The sequence below is a fragment of the Gymnogyps californianus genome, chromosome 11 (genome assembly GCF_018139145.2).
Source record: "Gymnogyps californianus isolate 813 chromosome 11, ASM1813914v2, whole genome shotgun sequence".
NCBI classification, from domain to species: domain Eukaryota; kingdom Metazoa; phylum Chordata; class Aves; order Accipitriformes; family Cathartidae; genus Gymnogyps; species Gymnogyps californianus.
Window position 1 is genome coordinate 13,378,985 of NC_059481.1, and position 22,759 is coordinate 13,401,743.

Here is a 22,759-nt window from a genome sequence, read left to right on the forward strand (position 1 = left end):
GTTCTCTCTTCAATACTTTGACACGCTTATGCCCAGCTTAGCTGCTGATCTTCAATATGCAAGGTAATTGTTAGGTAATAAATTCTTTTAAATGATCTAGTAACTGGGACTGAGTGTCAGCCAACAATTTTTTTTTTTTCTCTGAAACACAAAGTCTTTGTTTCTGTATCATGTATTTACCAAAATTACTCTTGCAATCTATTCATCTTTTTAACCCTGATTTTAATTTTTTCTAGTCATCTGTTTAAGCACCTCACAGACACAACTTAGGACTGACAACTGAGATGACTCTTGCTGCGTCACTTTTCTTTGCGGCTGCCGTCTCAGAATGTCTCACTATACACTTTATTGCTGGCTATTAATTTTTAAGATAGCTTTATGTTCCTTGTTAACAACTTATTTCTCAAAAAATAAAAATGATGCTGTTGCAATCACAGGTTCTGTAGAAATACAACATCCGAACATTTGAAAATGAGGACAGAAGCTTGTTTCTGAGAGATTATATTTCCTTCTCAAATTCTATACAGAAACAAGTTTCTCATCCTTTCCTCCTTGTCTGTATTGTTTAGATAACACATATTTCCAATTTATAAAAAATAAACAAACCCACCAACCAGGGCACTACCATGCATTATTCCAGAGGAGGACGGAGGATATTGATCTGAGTAATTTTCATGTTTTCAAACTTCCTTTTCACCTCCAAAAGGCAAAATAATGTAGGTCACTTTTAATGAGGAGCCCTGTGTGTGGCTTTCCCCACACACTACACAGCAATCAGGCACTTATGAGTTCATGTTCTCCCTGTATCATCACTGTATTTTGTCATTTTTCAACAGGGCTGACTTTTGCCCACAACACTGGACACTTTCATATGGTGAAGTCTCTTGGCTGCCTCATTAACTCTGAATCAGTGTGTGCCCTTGCATTTTACTGTATCATTTCCTCCAGCATTCATTATGTGCAGTTTAAACAGCCTCTGGCTAGAAACTTCTTAAAACATCACGATGAAATTACTTTCTCGACAACATACAAGTCAATTATAATGTAATTAAAAGAAGATATACTAATCTATTCCCTTGTTTGGTAATGGTATCTTGGTTAAGATCATCCAGTGCATACTTGTATGGTATTTGTGAAATCTTTTGGTATAAATTGTAAGCTACTGTCCACAGTACCTGTTTTTCTGTGGAAGATGCAGGAATTACAATACCTGTTCTCTTCTAGCTTCGCAAACATGAGGAATTAAAGTCGTACAAGCTGTTTTGAATCTAGGGTCTCCACTTTTCAGTGCTTGACTCCCCAGGCATTTCAGTGGGTTTTTTTGTCATTGGGCTGGGAGGATTTGGAAGAAACCTGGCATCTGGAAGGTGTACACTCTCGCCTGGCTGCCCTCCATTGTATCGGACTCCTGGTTTTCAGCATGAACCTCTTGTATATCCCTCTGCAAGGGAAGAGTTAAGCTCCCTTGACTTCTCTGCTCCCTACCTTTACCCTACTCCCTTTCTGTCCCATTTTCCTCTTTGCTGCAATGTCTGTCTTCACCACCTCTGCATGTACCAGCCAGGCCCTTCTGTCCTTCCCCACCACCTGGCAAATGGTAAGGACCTGAAAGCAGCATCCTACAGTGCCTGGCAGCAGAGCCAAGCAACTCCTGGGCCCCTCTGCCAGCCATGCTCACAAAATGAGTTCCCAATATTTACGCCTTCAAACACATGGGCTCAGCGGTTCCCTTAATCCCCCCCTTCAGCCCACTCCTAAATCCTCCCGCTCCCCTCTGCCCTGCGGCACCCCTCCTCACCCTCCTGCGCCCTGGGGGTTTGGGGACGAGGGACAGGGACCTGCCAGGAACGAAAAGGGGACAGGCTACACCTGCTGGGAGAAGAGAGGATGGGGCTGAAGGACAGGGGACTGCAGAGGGTCCAGACCTTCAGGGACAGCAGCAGCAGCCTGAGGAAGCCACTCCTGCGAGAATCACAGCCCATCGGTGGTGCATCAGGAGGAAACTAAGTACTCATCAGGTTGACACTACGCAGCCTGCCCCATGTTCTGCACGACAGCAGCACTAACGGGTTTCAGCAGCCCTATGCTACTCCGCATACTTGCAATTCAACACGCTGCCCAGAGTGATACGTTGAATGCTAAAAGTCAAATAAAGCTTATGCAACCGGGTAATGAACAATGTTTAAGTGAAGTACCCTGTATTCTTGATCACTTTAAAATATTTTTATTGTTACTATGTAATGTCAACATGAGGTAAAAAAAAACCCCAAATTAATTCAACAGCTGCATACAAGTTGGATTTAAGTGAGATTTCTCTGCAAGCCAATGTGCATCGTATATGTTTGTCTAAAATAAAGCGTTAGAACAGCCCCTTTGCAGTTCAGACAAGGATGGAGGGTTGTAAGAGACACACGACCTTTGTCACCACCTTCCTTCTAGGGCCAAGTCCCTTAATTTACTTGAGCTTCAGCTTTTTTGTCTTTAAAACAGAGATAACTTCTGCCCGCAGTGATACCATGATGTTAATCCATCTGGTATTTGCCAACACACAGAAGACTTTATTCTAATATGAGAGATGTACAGAAAGCAGGACAACACCAACCGATGCTGTCTGTATTCTTCCTCACAGGCCTACCCAGTTTCATTTTTGGCTAGAAAAGTAGGTCAGAACATTAAACAATACTTTTTGCAGGAGAAAAGCAACTTTTAACTTATTTGGGTATAAACACCCTTCTTTTTCCAAATCAGTACTCTTAAAATGGACAGGCAGGGTAACTGGGGACTCTCTAGAGGCGAGCGTGAAGGCAGCATCTCTTTTCGACCTGTTCCTTAACCAGCAAAGGTTCAATACAAGAGGAATAATTCATGTGGCCAGCAATTGATTCTTGCTCGGGAAGCCCCGGGGGAGAATTTTAATCGTGGAAAGCTCACCTTCTTCTGGGACATGCTAAAACAGGGGGTTGGTTCCTTCTGAATGTCTTTTGGGCAGATTACAAAGCAAAGCTTGGATGCCCATCTTGTTCTCAGCACACGCTTTGCAGTTCTGGGCAGGACCTCTGGCTGTGGGCATACACTGCTCCTGCAGCTTTCCCCTGCCACATACAGTAATTACTTTTTTTCATTAATTGGTCTTAATGCATGCATGCACATCCACAAATCAAGCAACCCACTGCTGCGAGTACAGCAGTTTTGGCTTGGAACTCACACTCGCCTGCGTTTGTAAAGCCAACAGCCCACTACCACCAGCACCAACTTCGCCCGAGCAGGAGTATCCATGGGGCGTAAGCAAATTTTGGGGGGCTCAGCTTTCCCCAGCAAGTTGCAGGGGTTGTGTCTGCTGACTGCAAACCGAGGCAGCCGGGGCGGTTAGCTGGCGTTTCTGGAAATGAACCCACCGGCACAAACAGCGTAATGATGGTGATATATTAATGCTGTACCGATGTCAATGAAACACTACCATCAATTTAAGCAGGCAGTATGGCTGATTTATAAGCCAATATATAACCAAATATAGCACAGGAGATGTTTGGAAAAACAAGTATGTGAAACAGGCATGACAAATAGAAAAGCTTTATTAAGGGATGACTTCTGTGATCTCTCTCTCCCAGGACAGTGATATTTTAACATCCTCATCCAAACAGGAACACAGATAAACAGGCTGTAAACTTGTCTCTTTACCCTGTGGTTCGTGCTTTGGCAGAAATGACTGATGATTTTTGTACATGAGTGAAATGTTTTAACTTACACCTCTGACTGGGGTCTGCTAGGGGAAAGCGGTCACCTTACAAGTTACTTTGGAGGGACTAATCAGAGGGATAAATCTAGTATGTAATAAAAACAGTTGTCTGAGAAACTCTATCAATCCGACTAACTGGGATTCTTACAGGAAATACTTCAGCATGCTATCTGGTAATGCAAAACAAAATAAGACAAGAAGGGGGGGAGGGGGGGGAACTCTTCATGCCTAATTTGTCACCTAAGGCTGATGAACGCCAGTGCAAAAGCTGAAGAAAATTAAGTGCTAACCTGTAAACAGTTCAACCAGGCAAAAGTGAATATGCAGTTGGCATTTACATTAAAAGCTCTAGTCTGCACATATCTGTCTCCTCATTCCCTTGAAAAAGAACATTTTTTCACCAAAAAGGCCTCAGCCTTATCTACCTAATACAGGTGGTGGTTTTAGATACTGTGCTACAGATTCAATTTGGACACTTAAAGCTCTTGGCTCATTAAGATCGTGAAGTCAAACTAGTCAGAGATAAAACCAATTAAGTTTGGCAAAATCACTTTTAAGGTGCCCTGTGTTTTTCCAATTATCACTACAAGTGTCCATAATGGATTATATAAAAAAAGTGAGTATTTATGAACTTAAGTGCTTAATGTAACCCATCTATGTCTATCTTCAGCCAGGGCTGACAGTCACGATCCTCTCCACACAGTAAACACGCCAGGGTACCATCAGCCTCCTACCTTGGCTCCATCCACACTGATAATCCGATAGCTGTTTCTCGTGCTGTCATAGAAGTAGGAAACAGTTACAGCCTGCTTGCTTGCGGGAACCCAGTTCTTCTTCGTGCTGGGGTCAATTTGGAAGACATGGGCTCTGGTGGTGAAGATGGGCTGTTCTCTAGAATAGGGAGGGACAGGAGAAATGGATGCATGAGTCTGCGGAAGATGAAATGTCCCAGAAGCCCAGCCTTGACTAGGCATGTTGAAAGCACAAGACAGAGAGCACCTGGCAATCCCCCAAGTGAAAAGGCAGAGCAGTGACACTGCTGAGCCATGATCCAGCCTTGGGTACATCTCCTTGGCATCGCTAAGTGACATTCAGTGCCCTAAAGTTACTGCTGTAACCCAGGAAGCAATTGGCTTTTTTCTCCCCATGTTATACTAACTCAGTACCCGCCTTCTCCTCAAAATACTTATTTCCAGGAAAGGACACTCACATGCATTCTTTCTTTCCCCATCCACATATTTTGCCAAAAGCAACAACAAGCCCCCCCCCAGCTGGATTTCCTCCTGCTGTGCATTCCTCTGAACCGCTACCTACAGCCAGGGTTCCTCTGTGGATGCACCAAGGACTCCAGTGACCTACAGGCACAGCATAATTACTGAAATATTAATCTCTATCCTTAGAATCCCACTGTTCTGTGGATGTGCATGAAAATTTCATCAGATGCAAGAACAGTCAATCATCCTGGGGAGTGAGGGGGAAAAAACCACAACCAAAACCCTGGGTTGATATATATTGCCTTTCAGTTCAGCTCTCAGTGGATGATATACTGCCCCTGACACCCTGTTCCTAAACACCAGCCCTCCTCGGATGCTTTTTCTCATCAAGAAAATTGTGTACGCAGTGGAGGGGTTTTGTTTTACCTTCAACACATGACAATGCAAATCACATATAAAAGCAGAGAAGATGCAGGACCAAAAGAACAAAATGTGATACACACAAAGACATCTAGGTTGAAGATCAGAATTAAGACTCACTTAAAGGCCATAAAACTAAATTCACTTCCAACTATACCTTTAATCCAAGTTTAGAAGTCGAAGTGAACTGCAAATCAAGCTCTACTGTGCTTTTATATACATTTTTATGCTTTTAGTTCTTAAAAGCTACAGTATATAACGGTCTATATTAAGTGTACCGCTCAATATATTCTTATCACATATAAAATATTATATCATGAATATTTACACTTGACAGAATTATGACAGGATTCAAAAACAATTGTACTACTATGGACTTACCACCCCAAAATGTTTACCACATGGAAAGTGAAAAGGCTGCCAGGCTGAATTTTGCACAAAGCAATTGAAAAGAGGTAGGTGAAAGGCCAGAGAGATCTCTCTCTCTCATATGTTATTCTTTCCTATTCATATAAATAATTCTCTTCTATTATGTTTTTATTAAGATTTCTATAATCTTCAGCTCCTTGTATATCCACCCGTGCATTTTTAGAACAGAACAACTTCAGGTGCTCTATGTAGGAACTGTATCAAACATCACACATGATCTTGACCATTGCAGTTAAATTAAAATTGACGGGAGTAAATTTATGAATATCAAACAGATGAAGCGATTTAAGTGTAGAATTAGTTCAAGAAAGATGGAGTGAGCTTGCAAAGCCCAGCAAGGCCTCAGGAGGGAGAAAATGAAACAATGGCTTTCTCCTTGCAAGACATATGCAAAGTTTTACATTTTTGCAGGGGCTGCCATGCAGCTTTCTGGATGGACAGCTGTGCTGAACCCTGTAAAATACTTATATGAAATAAATTGAAATTACAATGGGACTGTCATGTTACAGCTGTGAAAGAGTAGCATTTGCTTCAGCTCTTCCTTTTCAGTAACTCACTGAACCTGACTCATTTTGCACGCTAAAATCGACGCTGTCCTCAGCTGGGAGGAAAGAAGGGGCAGGTCTCCATAACATTTTTTAAATATTTCCATCATTCATTACACAGGATTAGCAGCGTAACGCCCACGAAGGTCGTGGAATTTGTTTGCAATAAGGAATGCAGGGAAGGGAAGTTTCCCCCAAGCTGCTTACTCTTTTATTCTAAAAATATGTACTTTCCCTGAGTGAAGAATAATTTTGAATTTATTTCACCTTTTACTTAGCTCTATATTTTTAGTGGATTCTACTAATAATTGTTTTTGCTAATGGTAACATGACCTATATATTGCAGCCTAAATTTTCAGAAGTTTCCTCCACGCAAACCTATTTCACAAACAACTTTAACTCTGTTAACTCATCTTAACAATATCAGAAAACACTGTTAAAACTATGTCTGGCTTCTCTGCAGCAGGAGCAGTAAGCATATAAAGTAGATTTGGAGATAATAAAAGAATGAAGGGAAAAACTATCCATCCCCATTTTTTGAGGAGTCTTGTAGCAGCTACTGTTGTCAACAGGAGCTATGTACATGCATCCAAGTGGATAAATTAATGGATAATGAAGCTCAGGGCTTGAAATAGCCATCTATCAACACTGGGATTTCCCAGTGTTGGCTCATAATAATTAAGAAAAGAAGATGCATTTCTGCGGCCGTGCCTGCCCTGCCGCACTCCCTGCTGCTGAATCCACCCGCAGGTCTGTGCTCAGCTGTCACCCCAAGAAGCCCAAACCCATCAGCAGGGCCCATGAGCCGACACCACTGGCACTGGGAGCCGGTGCCACCATAATTTTCCTCACACCACGGCAGGTCAGCAAAGCCAACAGTGTTGACAAACTCCAGTGGTGCAGCTTTATAATGGGGGGAAATATCCTCCTTCATTGCATCCCAAACTCCTTTGACCAGTGAAGCACACACAGGCAACTATAAAACTGTGGCACTCAATTTTCAAACAAAACGCTGAATTAGACACTTTTAAAACACTTACCACAGCCTTACAGAGCTCCAAATTGAGAAGGATTATTCTGCATTACTCACTTGCAACTTTTGACATTCAAGAAAGCACTTTACTGATAGAGGAATGACTTCGTTTTCCAGGGTTCCTCTCCTTTTAATTTCATCAGAATTTATCAAGTTTTATGCTTAAAACAACAGCAATGCTAACTTGAAATTCCTGCAGCACATCCTGTGTCGTTTGAGCCCCTGTGAGCTGGTCGTTACGTGAGACTGCCAGTTTGCCCAGGGAGGCAGGGAGCAGTGGCACTGCCAGCCAGGCTGCGGACTCATAAATCAGAAGACAAGGAGAATTTATGAATGTTTAAAATCTCATGAATTTTAACCAAAGTTGTTAATGATTGATTAAATACTCTTAAAAAAAAAAAAAATCTGTTTAAAAATCAATTTGACCGTAACATCCACTGTTTAGAGTAAAGCTGCTTGAAAAGTAGCAAATGGAGACCTAAATTATAGCTAATAGTTCTTTGTTTAATAATGCAGATTAAGACAGAAAATGCACTTTGATAAGCTTTTTTTATTATTAAATATGGCCAGCATGTTTTATAAATATGATTGCAATTTTCAAGTCATGGTTTTATGCATTTTAGTTGACTTTTAATTTCCATCCTTGTGTCATATGAGACAAATCTCAAGTAAAAAAACCAATCATTCTCCATTAATGTAGAAATAAGTCACAAACCTTTTCTGAAGAATTTAAAAAGCAAAAAAAAAAAAAGACTCTGGAGCTAACTAACTGCATCCACAGCCATATGAGATTACAGTATCACTTTCTGGTTAACATACAACCATGCCAAATTTTACAAGTGTGTGACTAGCTGCAAGCCATGTGTTTTATATTACTCTTCCTGATCAACGGGAATGAGCTCTCACTTAGGAAAAGTTCAAATTATTTAATTCAAAATTCCTTGTTTATCATTTGAATCACGAGCACAACCAGTGATTTAAATCACTTCAGCTGTAAAGAGCCTTTGCTGACTGGCAGCCAGCACTGTAAAGGCTGTGGGATATTGGCGGCTGATGGAGCCACGGCACAGCGAGCCCTGGCCGGGTGGCAGGCTGGTATCTGGGAGAGCCCCTGCCCCTGGACCCCAGCCATGCGCGGGGCCACGTGGAGCCTGCTCCGGCTCCAAACAAGGTGCTGATGATGTGACACTTCTGTATTGCAGCAATCTTTTTTGGTAGTAAATACAACATAGTGACTCATGCAGGTGTCTGTGGGACCAGCACCCACATTCTTTGAAATGTGCAAAGTGTCCAGTGCACATCGGGTGGATGCGCTGACCACGCAGTAAATAGAACAAAGCAGCTCCTTTACTTGTTGTAGGATCTGGAACATCAAATGTATTTGTGACAGAAGCTCTGGTACTCCACCAGAGGCAAAACCACTACTTGCACATTTTGCTAAAACTTTCATTAACAGATCACATAAAATTTCTGGGATAAAGATTCCTAGTTTACAGGACAGGATTATTTGTGCTCTCCCCACACTAATACTAGACAGCTTTGCATGAACTGCCTAATTTACCAATTGGAATAAATGTATTTTTTAAAAGAACATGTCCTCATATAGCTACCATTTGGTGGAGGATGCACATGCCTGCAGACAGCGTGTCAGCATAGAGTTTTTGGAACATGGTGCTTCCTGCTACAGGCCAGCATCATGCACACGCTGAGGTTTATACCACCTGACAGTGCCAGCAGATCTGCAGTGATTTGCTATAACAAGTATTAGATAATGAGGATCTTTCAAGAAAGAAGAGTAGGCATGAATGCAAAATCCTACATTGTGACATATCCCTCATCACTGGTCATGATACAAAAAATTTTATTTGCTAAATGCAACATGATAAACTTGGTGTCAATAGGTATTTGGATTGAGCATTGCTACTACTGCCTGACAGTGCAACAAAAAGAACTAATCTTTTATGTATATTTTCACATATTATGTAGTTTGGAGCGCCATTTGTATTTATTTATGGTAATTCAAAAATAAGCAAGCAACCTTGCTAGAAAGAGGAGTACTGTTCCCACACCACCCCTCCCCAGGCGCGGCCAGCTGCGCACACACGGCTCTCCCAGCAGGCCGCCTGACAGCTGCCCTCAACGCTGTGCGGAAGTGGGACGGTAATGACGCCAGTTCCCAAAGCCACCGAGCATTACCTGTGCCTCTGACTTCTCAAAAATGCATGCACAGCTCCAAAGGCTAAGAGCACACTAGTGAGGCAAATTCGTGTCTTCAGTCCCAAACAAAACTGAATAAATATTTCTTGCCCCTTGAGAGCAGCAAGCTCTCCAGTCACTCCTCCAAAACCCCACAAGTCACCAAATGTCCCCCTTCAGCCGGCAGCAGTGCCAGCACCGGGGGTCCCCATGCCTTGGGGTGCACAGCTGTCCTGCCAGGCTGCTGCTGCCTTGCCTTTCTAGAATTTACTGTTGCATGATGGCCCCTGAGTTCATGGATGGAGATTTTTCTCCTACTTGAAATACTCATCTTGATGAAAGTCCAGGCAAGTAATGATGGCTAAAAATTACCCCTAAAAACACTGTTTCATCTACCCGTAACACTACTTGCTTGTTCATACATGCACATCTCAAACTTGAAAAAAAAAAAAACCAAACCCTCTCCCCAAAACATCAAAATCCAAGTAAAGGCAGACCTCTGATGCAGGACGTAACTGCTGTGGGGAGAAGTTAACACTTCATGGTGTCGCATGTGGTAATTAGCACATCAGTTGCAGTTTATACACAAAATTAATCTTTGCTCAAAGCAAAAGAGAGAGTCCGCTATCCTCCAGCCTGTTACCTCTACATATTGAAGGCTCATGCCATCTTGGATCAAACCTTTTCAGGAAGCAGAAACCACACAAATTAGCTTCTTAATGATGACCAAGGATGAAGTCGGAGGACCCCTCCTCGCCTCACCACACGCGCTCCAGTCAAGACAAGTGTATCCCCCTTACACTCACCACAAACAAAGCAAATTCAGCTGTCTCAGCCCAATTCCCTGAGATACTGTAATCTCAACGTCCATCACTGCCCAGTTCATGCCTGGGGTCAGGGACCAGGACGGCAGGCTGGGCCCAGTCAGCATGGGCAATACGCAGAGCTGGGGAGAGGCAAATGCTAAACCTGCACATTTTACAGATGTGGTAGCAGCAAACTGGCATTACGAAAGCAAGCAGCTTGCTCCCTTCCCAAATTGGCATATGCTAATTAACCCAGGTAATTCAGATCTCATCAGCTGTGACAGGCAGGTTCTGGTGCCGGCTGCCAGCGTGCACAACCAGCAGAAGTGAAGAGCCTGTTTCAACTTGCAAGGGCGCAAAACTTGTAGCATTAAGCAAGCAGGTGGGTAATGGCTCCATTTTACACCTGAGGAAACAGCCATCGAGAGTGAGATGGCATCCCAGGATAACAGAGCCAGTAGCAAGCCTGGAAATAAAACTAAATCTCCTCATTTCCTCTCTGTAGCTTTGCTATCGCTATCATTGCAGGGCAGTTTTACACCAGATCTTCCACTCAGGGAAGTTTTTGACTACATGAATTTAAAAGGCTAAATCAACAGCTGAATATTCACCACTCAACAAAAGAGACTATTGCAAAAATTAACAGTCTTTACAGACCAGAGAGAAGCTACTGGTGGTTTTAACAACTGCTCCTACACGATGTAGAGGAAGGCGGGACAAGATGCCAGCCCTGCAAACCACCCACCTGCAGCCAAGCACTGGTGGCTGGATGCGGGTCTGCCCAGAGCTGCTTGGCTCCACAGACCTGGGCAGCTCCCATTTGTCCTGCAATGCAAACAGTCCTCCTCACGCAGGTATTTCCGTAGCAAAAATTACTTGGAAGGATGGAGAAGCAACGCTGAGCAATACAGGGCAGGAAGGGTGAGCGCAGAGAGAAGACGGAGGCCTTAATATCTGTTGTACACAAGGGATGGGAGAACTGGCCCAGAGCGATAGGCTGGGCTAGCAGGGGGACAACTGCACTCAGTTTTTGCTCTTCTTTTTTCTCTCTGTAAAAAAAAAAAATACGCAGGCACCCCTTAAACTGCATTTGCCGGTACTCTGCTAGCCAAGCCCTGCGCTCCTGGGTGGTGTTCCCTGCTGCAGGGTGGAACCGTGGGTACATACAAGGATACAGGGAACAACTTCTGAAAAACCCAGATTAGTAGGACAGAAATTACACCGTCCCTAAAAAAAAAAAAAAGAAAACGAGTCCTTCCTTTCAGTCTTTCAGCTGCTGAAATTCCTATTTTGTAGGCAGACCGATCTCCTCGCAATGAGGTTGAAAAGAAGTGCTGAATCCGGCAGCAGCGCTAATTGAGGGCAAGGTTGTGCAACTCGTTCAAATAACCACAGTCATGATTCTCTGGTGCCCACTTTATACTAGATTTGATATCAACTCACCTGCAGAAATATATGAAATTCATGCAAAAAATCCATCTTTTTAGCTCCCTTCTTTTACAGGCATTATTATTTCAACAGACAGAACATATTTAGCAAAAGTGCTTCTTGCATTTGTAGGAAACATAATAGTTCCAGTTACTTAGACAGAAAAAATTAAGAAAAAAACCCTAACTAGCTAAAGAGGAATTTTCTGTTAAAAGCACAGACATTAATTAAACTCATTTTTGATTTGTGGCTAAGTCCAAAAGAATAAATTTTAAGGACAAAAGCTCTCGGTATGAAAATCATTGTAACATCTGTGAGGTCTCTCAATACCATTATGCCTTTATGAAGTCAATATACAAATTAAAAGGCTTAACCTGGGCAGTGAAAAAGCTCACACTATTTTTGGGCTATCTCCAGACAGCTATTAACCTTTCAAGACACTGTGAATAAACACTCATACACAAGTGACAGGAATTGAGAGGACTGTGAACTAATCGTCCACAGGTAAGGTTATTTATTAGAAAAAAAACAAGTTGAGGCACGTGTGCGTGAAACTGGTTGTGTCACTCTGACTATTTCAGAGATTTTTCGTGAGAAGACATTGAAAGAGGATCCATAAATTTGCACCCCCGGTAATGTTTACACAGCCGCCCATTTGCACAGGGATAAATTCAAACCCTACTAAACTGAAAAAAATACTTGTACTCTGTTAACCTCCAGCACCTCTCCTACCTTCGTTGACAAATGAGGCTGCATCAGCACATAAACAGACCCCCAAAGCCTTCCTATTTCTCTGGATCGGTTAAAAATTACATCCTCTGGGTTCACCCCAGCTCCAGTAGAGTTAATGCTTTTAGCACAGCCTCCTCTGTGGCACAATGTTTGTGTTGTAATATTTCAGCAAGAGATTGCCATTGTAAATTGAAAGCGTAAATCTTGGAGGAGAGAGCACAAGTCTGTAGGAGAGGGAGAGCAGCCTCCCTCTGCGCCTTGCCCAGTGCCAGCAGTCCCCACCCAGACACAAACCCAGGAACGCCAGGTTTGTTACAACTCCCCGGGCTCTGGCTCACAGACCTGTGTGCACGCACCAAAATTTACCCCATACAGCTGGTGTTAGGAAGGATGAAGCACCGTCACGCACTAGCCTTGCATTTTACATGTTGGGGGCTGCTCTGGAAAGCTTTTGGTGAGACCCTCTGCCGCAGCGCAGGGAGGCTCAAGCAGGAGGGACCCCACAGGAGCTCATTATGGTGGGGTATGCAGGGCTGAGCCGGCCCAGGGGTACCCCATGTGCGGGAAACACTCAGCTCGCCCCCACAGGGCACACCTCAGCCTCTGCTGCTGTCAGAGCAGCCCAGCCGAACCCGAACGAAACCACAGCTGTGCAGCTCTGTGCCACCATGAATTTTCTCATGCACAGGTAAAACACCGTGGGGGTTGGTTGGTTTGTTTTACAAAGGAGAAATAAGGAGCCAGCATACAGACCTGAACTGCGTCAAGCTGCTCGAGCACCATCCAAAAAAAGAGGTAGCGTTCCTCAGAGCCCTCGCTCGCCCGGCAAGCGCTGCCCAGGAGCCCCCAGCACCAGCCTTGCTGGGGGACATGAGGTGCCAGCAGCCCCAGTCACTCCTGGGCCTCCTCACCCCACATCAGATACCATACACATCTAGAGTTAGCATTGGTGAGAAATGATCAAAGAAGAGAAAATAATGTAGACAATTTCGGAGGAAGAGAGTAACTTATTTTGCATTTGTAAACACGCAGGAAAATCCTTTAGCATGCTAGTGGAGTCTTTATTTTATTACTAATCCTTTGCACTATGTCTTCTGTGTGGCAGAAGGCTGGGGATACTTTGAGGTTGTGTGCACCATTTGGTGTTCATTTAAAAAATGAAGAGATTAAATGTCAGAGGATATATGATCAAAATACATTGTACCTGCAAACAGAAGACTGAAGTGAAAGACCACGTGTGTGTTCGGGCATGTAAAACCCACTGACACCACCAGGGCAGCATCTTTGTGTTTAGGCCTTTTTCTCCTCCCATGCTATAAGAATTTGCATGGCAGATGAGGTTATCTTTGCACAAAGAAATCTGAAAAGGTGATTTTAATCAGTAGCATAATCAAAGCCTCACTATGGCAAAATAATATGATTAAACACTCCACTATTTCAAATGCTACAGAACTAAGTGGATCCTTGGAGGGGAGTACTTTTGTGCACTAATCCATGCATGTAATTATCAATATGCTTTCCCATGCCCTATTCAAATGTTCTCCCCTGAGGCTTTTCTTCCACTTACACTAGGGGAAAAAAAAGCCAATGAGTTCAGTTTAAAGAACAAGTTGTATAACTCTTTTTGATCTACTGCCTAAAGGATCAAATAAGGAATTCTACCAACTGTAACATCAGAAGCAAATGATACGGCTTTGCTTGTCCCGGTGGCCACCACCACGTGCAGGCAGCGCAGGCAGGGCACGGCATGTGCCCTGTGCTGCTACACGCTGTGACCAGAGATGCTGCCAGGGCACCTGAGCTAATAAAACACTCAGGTCTGAGTGCTTTATTAGACTGCAAGAAAAAGGGTGCCAACAGACAGTTTAATACAAGCATGCATGCCTTTAATGAAACTTAAGCATGTAAAAATTAAAAGCAATTAAAGAATAAGCAATTTACTCTGTAAGAGATTAGAAAGATGCAAACCAATGCCCACACTGGGTTTTTGGTACATATATCAACTTGCCCGTGCTGAGAACAGCACCAGGCTGGCAACAGCACTGCCATGTTTAAATAGATTTGTTGCTACTAGCCTCCTTCTAGAGCAAACCATCTAGAAGACAAAAATCACCAAATGTAGTCAAGAGCACCAAAGATGGTGTATTAAAAACAGCAAAGAGAGGTTCCAGCGCAAGCACATCCCCCGTCCTCACAGCCAGGAACCCCACAGCTGTGGCCGGGAAAGGGCAAGGTGTTGGGCACAAATGAGCACAGCTAAAGCCAGCATCATTTCCCGCTCCATGCAGTTTAAATTTGACACTCTGGAAAAAAGCAGATTTCCATTTTCTGGTGATTTTAATAGACTAATATTATCAACAACCAGAGTATTTTGGTTGCTGCTAGCACACACGCAGCACCTCTCTAAGGAACTGGGGGACACTGTTCTTGAAACTAATGTATTTACTAGCAGCCAATAAGATCACAGAATGACACATTTCTTCTGCTTCAAGTTAAAAATACAAAGGAAATTTCAAACATTTAGAAGCTAATGTTATTCACTTTAATCTTGAAAAATATAACACCATCTGTTGCCATGAGATTTACAGTACAGATCTTAGATATGTACATTTATTTGTTGGTATAAAAAGCTGTCAGCAACCCCAGCGCAAAAGTGAAGATCCTCTGGTAATCTCCTGAACTTCAGAGAGAAAAACTACTAAATCTGAAAAATTTAACCAACAGGTTATTCATGAGGAACACGGTATCTACAAAACAAAAAAAACACTACTCCCCTTGCCACAAAAAAACCCATACCAGTAAAAACACAAAACTAAACCCCTACAACTTGCTAACACCACAAACTGTGCATATTTGCAGGTAATACTGGGAGAAACTTAACCCAGAAATTCCTGAACCTGAACAGCCACCTATTTCTGATCCCTGCAGTCCTGCTGCCTCGGCACTTCAGATTTCTGCATGCCAATGCCTCCAACTTTGTGGGTTATGTGAGGTACAGGTTATATGAGGTGTGGGCTATGGGAGGATTTAATTTCAACTAGCAGCATTTTTCATGTGATGCAGGTTCCATAACTATGGACTATAATGCAAATGCGTGGAAAAAAAATTACATTCTCATGTCAGCAGGGTCTCAAGAATCAGTTTGGGCTGGCTGAAAATTTGTAGAATAAACAAAACATAACACTCATTCTTATTATAAACTTATTATGCAAGATGAGTCCAGGTAACATGTAAAACCAAATAAAAAGTTCAAGTTATTTTCTGGATATGCATTAGCCATTACAAATCTAACCCAAGTTTTAAGGCGGTAACAGTCCTGAGTGGCCAGGCTAGGACACCCGCCAGGGGCTAGATTTGCAGGAGCGGTCAAAAGTCAGACCCCTTATAGTGTCAGATCATTAGTAATTTTAAAATAAAAAGGCCTTGACCTTTTTTCAAAAAATTGTTCGCTCTGCTGAAAAGCCATCTTCTCACTTTTCTGAAGTCAAACAAGAAACCTTGGAAAAATAAAATCTTACCTGTATGATGCTAATGATCACGTTTCTCATGTTTCTAACATTTAGCTTTTTGTGCCTTGGAAGTTAATACAACAGGAGAGGATTTAATAATAATTTTTTCCCCTGTGACATACTCTGTCCTGCTGGTATTTCTTGATTGAAAGACTGCAAGTAAATCTGGCTTTGCCTTATGAAATTAAGGTCTACTAGACATAAAAATCCAATTAGTGCTACAAAAATTAAGGTATAACATCTCCTCAGTCTCATTTATACCAATATAGACTTTTTTTTCTTTCTGTCAAGGGTGAAGGACACAGCTGAAAGACGGCATTTTTTCCATCTCATTTATATATTGATTGTAATAAGGCCAGACAGGTAGGCCTATACAAGTGCTGATTCTGTCAGCAGCCAAAGTTCCCAGGACTGTGAATATTGTCACTTATAGATTGATAAATGGACTACATGGACTAATTGTATTTCAGCATCTCTGGACAGATGGCAAATCTTACAGCCATATGGTGATTATTTCCACTGCGCTGAAAGTATATTAACACTTACCAAAACGTTTAAAGCGATGAGATGATCGAAAATAATTTTTCCATGAACTGGGATAAAAACAATGGGCTCGGATGGGCCGGCACTGGGGCTGGGCTCTCTCCTAGGATTCCTGTTCGGTGCAGGCTTGAGGGCCTGCGGGTACCACACAGTTATTGATGAAACTGGCTGAGTACTGGGTCCTCAGCTGGAGTACAGTGCTGTTGTGATAGCCAGGGGATAGCATGACTCATTTTAGCTATTCTGCGTTGCCCTTATTTAGTTGCCACTATTTGCTGCTTGATGTGCCGGCTGCCCTGTGAGTTGGCAGCACTGATACAATCATAGAATGGTTTGGGTTGGAAGGGACCTTAAAGATCATCTAGTTCCAAGCCCTCTGCCATGGGCAGGGACACCTTCCACTCGACCAGGTTGCTCAAAGCCAGGCCTTGAACACTTCCAGGGATGGGGCATCCACAGCCTCTCTAGGCAACCTGTTCCAGTGCCTCACCACCCTCACAGTGAAGAATTTCTTCCTAATATCCAATCTAAATCTACCCTCTTTCAGTTTAAAACCATCACCCCTTGTCCTATCACTGCATACCCTTGTAAAAAGTCCCTCTCCGGCTTTCTTGTAGGCCCCCTTTAGGTACTGGAATGCCACTATAAGGTCTCCCCGGAGCCTTCTCTTCTCCAGGCTGAACAACCCCAACTCTCTCAGCCTGTCCTCATAGCAGAGGTGCTCCAGCCCCCTGATCATCTTTGTGGCCCTCCTCTGGACTCACTTGAGCAGGTCCATGTCTTTCTTATGCTGGAGGCCCCAGAACTGAACGCAGTACTCCAGGTGGGGTCTCATGAGAGCAGAGCAGAGGGGGAGAATCACCTCCCTTGACCTGCTGGCCACGCTCATTTTGATGCAGCCCAGGATACGGCTGGCTTTCTGGGCTGCGAGCGCACATTGCTGGCTCATATTCAGTTTTTCATCCACTAATACCCCCAAGTCCTTCTCCGCAGGGCTGCTCTTAATCCACTCATCGCCCAGCCTGTATTTGTGCTTGGGATTGCCCCGACCCATGTGCGGGACCCTGCACTTGGCCTTGTTGAACTTCATGAGGTTTGCACGGGCCCACCTCTCAAGCCTGTCAAGGTCCCTCTGGATGACATCCCTTCCCTCCAGCGTGTCGACTGCACCACACAGCTTGGTGTCATCGGCAAACTTGCTGAGGGTGCACTCAATCCCACTGTCCATGTTGCTGACAAAGATGTTAAACAGCACCAGTCCCAATACCAACCCCTGAGGAATGCCACTCGTCACTGGTCTCCACATACATATATTTTCTTTTCTTGATATTTTTTTCTAAATCCTTCTCTGCTCTCTGGTTGAAAACACATTGAAGTTATTGTCCTATTTTTAAAGGCAGCCACATACCCAGCCCTGGCCCATGCAAATACAGTGGGGGACTGCCAAAACCATGGACAGTAGGGTCTCTGGAGTAGGAATATACATGCACTATATACATTTAGCTGTCCCCATGTCTGCTCCCAAAAGAGGAATCAACTGGGAGAGGACCGAACTATGCCCCAGCAATCCTGTGAAACAGAACAAACCAGCTGGATGGCGACCAGAAGCTCATCCTGCTCACTGCCGACTGGATAAGCCATTGCTAAGTTCTGCAGTGCTACTTCAGCATGAAGCCGGTAGCTCATTGTAGTTACCATATGCAAACAAAGCACTCGACGGATAATACGTCAGGCTGATACACATCCCAGATGACACAACCTGCTTATGGCTGCATCCTTTACTAATACTTTTGCTGTGGGGCTTTGAACATTTTGAGATTTATGCAGCAGTGAATTCACCCTTCAAAACAATGGTAGAGTATATGCAGGAGACCTGATCCTCTTCTGCTCTAAGTTACTGCTTGCTTATACCAAACAAATGTGAGCAAAATCAGCTCGTAAATTCTAGACAGGTTTTTATGCCAGAATAATAACCCATATTACACAATTTAAATGATTTTTTGTTTCATTTTCAGAACAAAATTCTGAACATTTATTAGTTTTAAAATAGGATTAAAAAATCATGTCTTGCATTCCGCAGTAATTTGTTTTGAGTGCACTCTCATGGTAGGAGATTCCTTGCTAGTGGAAGCAGACACCTTGCTTGCTGGGGAAGAAGACACCTTGCTTGCTGGGGAAGAAAAAAGTTTATGCACCAGTTTCCCCTATTTCTCATAAGTAAATTATAGCAAGTCAAGAGCTAGAAACTGCACTCTTCGTAGTCCTTGTGATCTAAAATTAGCGCCCGGTGTTAGTATGCAGAATGGATCAAGTACTCACTCAGCCACTGAGGATAAGGTGCCAATTGGTGAGAAATTCTTACTATGCTTTTTGCACATTCACACTTTAGCACCCTAAGAATTAAATCAATTTGACTTGTAAGGCCTCTTATTACAGATCTCTCTAAACACAGTTTTCTTTTAGGAAGCTTTACTACCCCTGAAAGACTGCAAAAGAGCATTTCAGTTGCCCATTTCTCCTTAGACAACCCAGACTAGCCCCGTGTTTTTCCACGTGCCTCCCCAGCCAACACTTTGACCCTGGCTTGGAGCTGCTGCCGCCCCAGGCACCAGCCGGACCGTCCTCCCCACAGGGAGCTGCGGCAGCTCCAACGTCACCGCAGGGGAAGGAGGAGTGCCAAAAGGAGACAGAAAAAGAAAAGAAAGGGAGGAAAAGTAACTTAGATCCAACGTGCAAAGTTTGGACCACTCTGTTTAACTCACGGAAATCAGTCGTTCTGTTAAGGAATAACAGGCAGCACTGAACCATCCCAAATCGTTCCCAGCGGTCATGTGTCTATTTTCTCTTCTTGCCAATAATTCAGAGGTCATCCTGTAAAGCAGTTGACGAGCATAAGCTCTTTCCAGTACAACCCCATGTCACGCTAATTTAACAGTTATTGGAAAGTGTGTTGCAAATCAGTGCAATGCTACTCTGATATTTCAAGGGAGAAGCCTTACAGAGTTGCACAATATTGCTCTACCTCCTAAGGACAAGGATGCCAATTCATAAGGCAGGGAGGAAAGACCAAGCAGGGAATGCATAGTGGATTAGATATTTTGACTCCATTCCAAACTCTAAGCTTAAAATATAAAAACTTTGGCAACTTCTCCCCCATAGAATTTGAAATGCTAATTTCTAACTCGATAGAGAAAAGTTCTTGCAAAGATCTGAACAATATGCATGCAGGATTACTGCTCTGAGACTGAAAAATTCAGAACAGACCTTCTCTGTAGAGGGAAAAGCAGGTAACCACAACCGCAGGAGAGGTGTTTACCCCAGGCTTCATGAGGAGCTCGGTCCAGCTGAAGAAGGAAGCCCTCCCCACAGCCCTCTGCAAAATCACAGGCTTTGCAGAGAAGTCTGGGGAGGCAAAGCAGGGCGCGAGAGATTGCTGGGAGCACTGGGCTGCATACAACTAAGTCCTTGAAAACTGATGCATCTTCCACAATATGCAGTTTTGAAGGTCTCAAAAAAAAAAAAAACCCAGATGCTCAGAACTTTCTGTCTGGGGAATGTCTTTGAGGATCACACAGAAAATTTAAGGATATTATTTGTCCTTAAATTCTCTCAAAAGACAAAGTGGAGTTTCACATTATGCACAAACACTCATTCCCCTGCTCCACAGCACAGAGGAAGGTGGAAGAGGCACAGAGGGGAAAGAAAAGTTCCCTGAGGAAGCACGGACTCATGCACGCTTCTGGATCTGCGTTGGAGGAGGCAAGCAGCCTCCCCATCTACCCCAAATAACTCCCAAACCAACAGCTCCCTTTCTGGAACGTGGGATCTGACCCTTGCTCCACAGCTATTGTGTTTCATTGTAACTGAGATTACAGACTGAAGGTTTTAATTGAATTTCCTTGAATTTGGGTGGGTGTAGTGAAGTGACAAATCCCTGTTCTCAGTCAATCTAGTTTCTATTCATCTTGAAAAGGACCATAAACCAAGTTAGACTCCTTTTTATGTATTAGCATTTTTAGAAGATACCTTAAATACAAGGTTATAAAGGCCACCTCTATAAACAACAGGCAACAGAAAATTAGCTATCTCCTGTAATGGACTACATAAGTGACAAACAGCTGTCAAACACAAAATAAAATAATCATGAAAAGACAGAGCTCTCATTCACCTGTGTGCTGTAAAGTTTTAGGCAACTAAATCTCCTTTATTGTTTCATAAAAGAATAAATTTCTCCCTATCCCAGCTGGAGGAGAGGGGATTATGATGACAATCATTGGATTATACATGTACATAAATAGAGTCCAAAGATGCTTTTATCGCCTCCTTGTATACCCAAGGGCAACGGTTGTGCCCTTGGGTGTATGTTGTGCCCATGGGCACCTTGGGGCTGCCCTGTCTGGACAGAAACCTCCTGGCAGGTCAGGGAGGAGTATTTTGGCTTTGGGGCTGTCAGGGGTTTGGACTACATGAAGGTGTAAGAGGTGGGGGCTTTACCGGGAGGGGCAGTGCATAGGTACATCCTGGTTAGAGATGGGGGGATGTCAAGGCAGAGACACGGGGGACAACTACGCTGTTGCCATCTCTGCACCAGTGTCTGAACTACCTACCAGAACAGAGCTCCTGCCTCGTCTTTAGACATCACCATCTCTGAAATAAACAATAATAAGGTGTCAGACTCTCCCCACATTTCCCATGCATCCTCCAAGCAGCCCAGAGCCCCAGCGCACCCCTGAGTGCTGGTTGGGGACATTTTGCACGTCTCGTCTCAGAGAATTTCTCCCGTTTTTTTCAAGTGCTCTCATTGACAATTTTCAATATCACAAAACAGATCACATGTTCCCACTTAAACAACTGCAGGGAGACATTTTAGATGTGTGCAATAGATTTATAGTGGGAAGCCGGAATACAAAAGCCTGATAAAACCAGGGAATGAAACAAAGGCAACAACAAAGCGTTGCTGTTACAGATTACAGAGCAACTCATCAAAAGCGAAGAACTTGAGTCAGTCACTGCAACGCAATTAATATGAAGGAGAGACAGTGTGCATCTTGAAGTACTATGTTTTCAAAAGGAAAAGCCTTGCTGAATACTCCCCGCTCTGGCTACACTACCCATCCTTCTTCCAGGGGTGAAACACTAAGTAATGAATACTGAAAATAAGATGCTCACACCTCCACATAATAAAATCAACATTTCCCTTCAGAGCCATGCAAGATTTAAATTTGTATTTTTCTCCAAAAAATAGTGTTCCATATCTGAGAAGAATCTACTGCAAAGTGTTAAGCAGAGGCAAACAACAAGTATTTATACAGTAAGTACTCATACACACCATTTCACAGTCCACAAGGAAGCATCCTCAGTACAACTAGAAGCAGCTTTAGGAAAAAATATTATACAAGCTGGCTACATATTTTTAAACATATTCCATAGAGGCCTTTGCTGTCTTGCTGCATTGATGTACTAAACCTCGCCTGATAAGAATGCAGTTGCAGGACTTCTATTATTATAATGCAAATGCTAACGGGGAACAACACCTAGCCGCTCCAGAGGGCTCTCTGAGGCCCCTTGATGCGTAGGCAGAAAAGTGCAACTTCTACAGAAAATTTCTTTTTGAATTGCTGCAGGGTTCATGTTTCTAAATCCTGTAAGCTGCAGTGAAACTTCCAGACGGAAAGAAAACAGTTTGTCACTTCAGAAATTCTTACAATCTTGCATTTTGATAAGCCACGTCAAATAAATAAAATCAGACTAGTGTGTGGGGGAGGCAGGAAAGGAGGATGCGTTGCCACTGAAGTGAACAAACTTTGCACAGTAACCAGCAGTCACTTCTGCTCACACCTCCATTGCCAGGCCCTCTTTCCCCTGTGTCAAATCTGCTCGCTCTTCTCCATGATAAAGCCACAGTTGTTTTGCAGCTAAAGCTTCCAGTCTTGCCAGCCTTCAACATGAAGCCCACAAATCCTAAAACACCTACACAGCAGAGCCTCCTGCTCCCCTATGAGTCATTAAGCAGGCTGTCCCGCTTGGTGATGTCATCCAGCAATACCCATTTTTTTTAAACAAATCCTAAAATGCCTCAAGCATCAATTATTTAAAATACTATCTTCATTTTAATCCTGACCCCAGTGGCAAAATTACCATTACGAAGCACTTCCAAGTGATGCAAGA

At 43.4% G+C, this 22,759-nt stretch overlaps 1 protein-coding gene across 1 annotated transcript in view; it reads right to left on the reverse strand.

Moving 5' to 3' along the window:
• The window catches only part of HOMER2 (homer scaffold protein 2), a 60,239-nt gene that overhangs the window by 31,020 nt on the left and 6,460 nt on the right, over positions 1-22,759 (reverse strand). Inside the window, exon 2 of the mRNA XM_050903111.1 lies at positions 4,471-4,627. Within this exon, the coding sequence (XP_050759068.1) occupies positions 4,471-4,627 (157 nt within the window). The remainder of the gene's footprint in view (positions 1-4,470; positions 4,628-22,759) is intronic.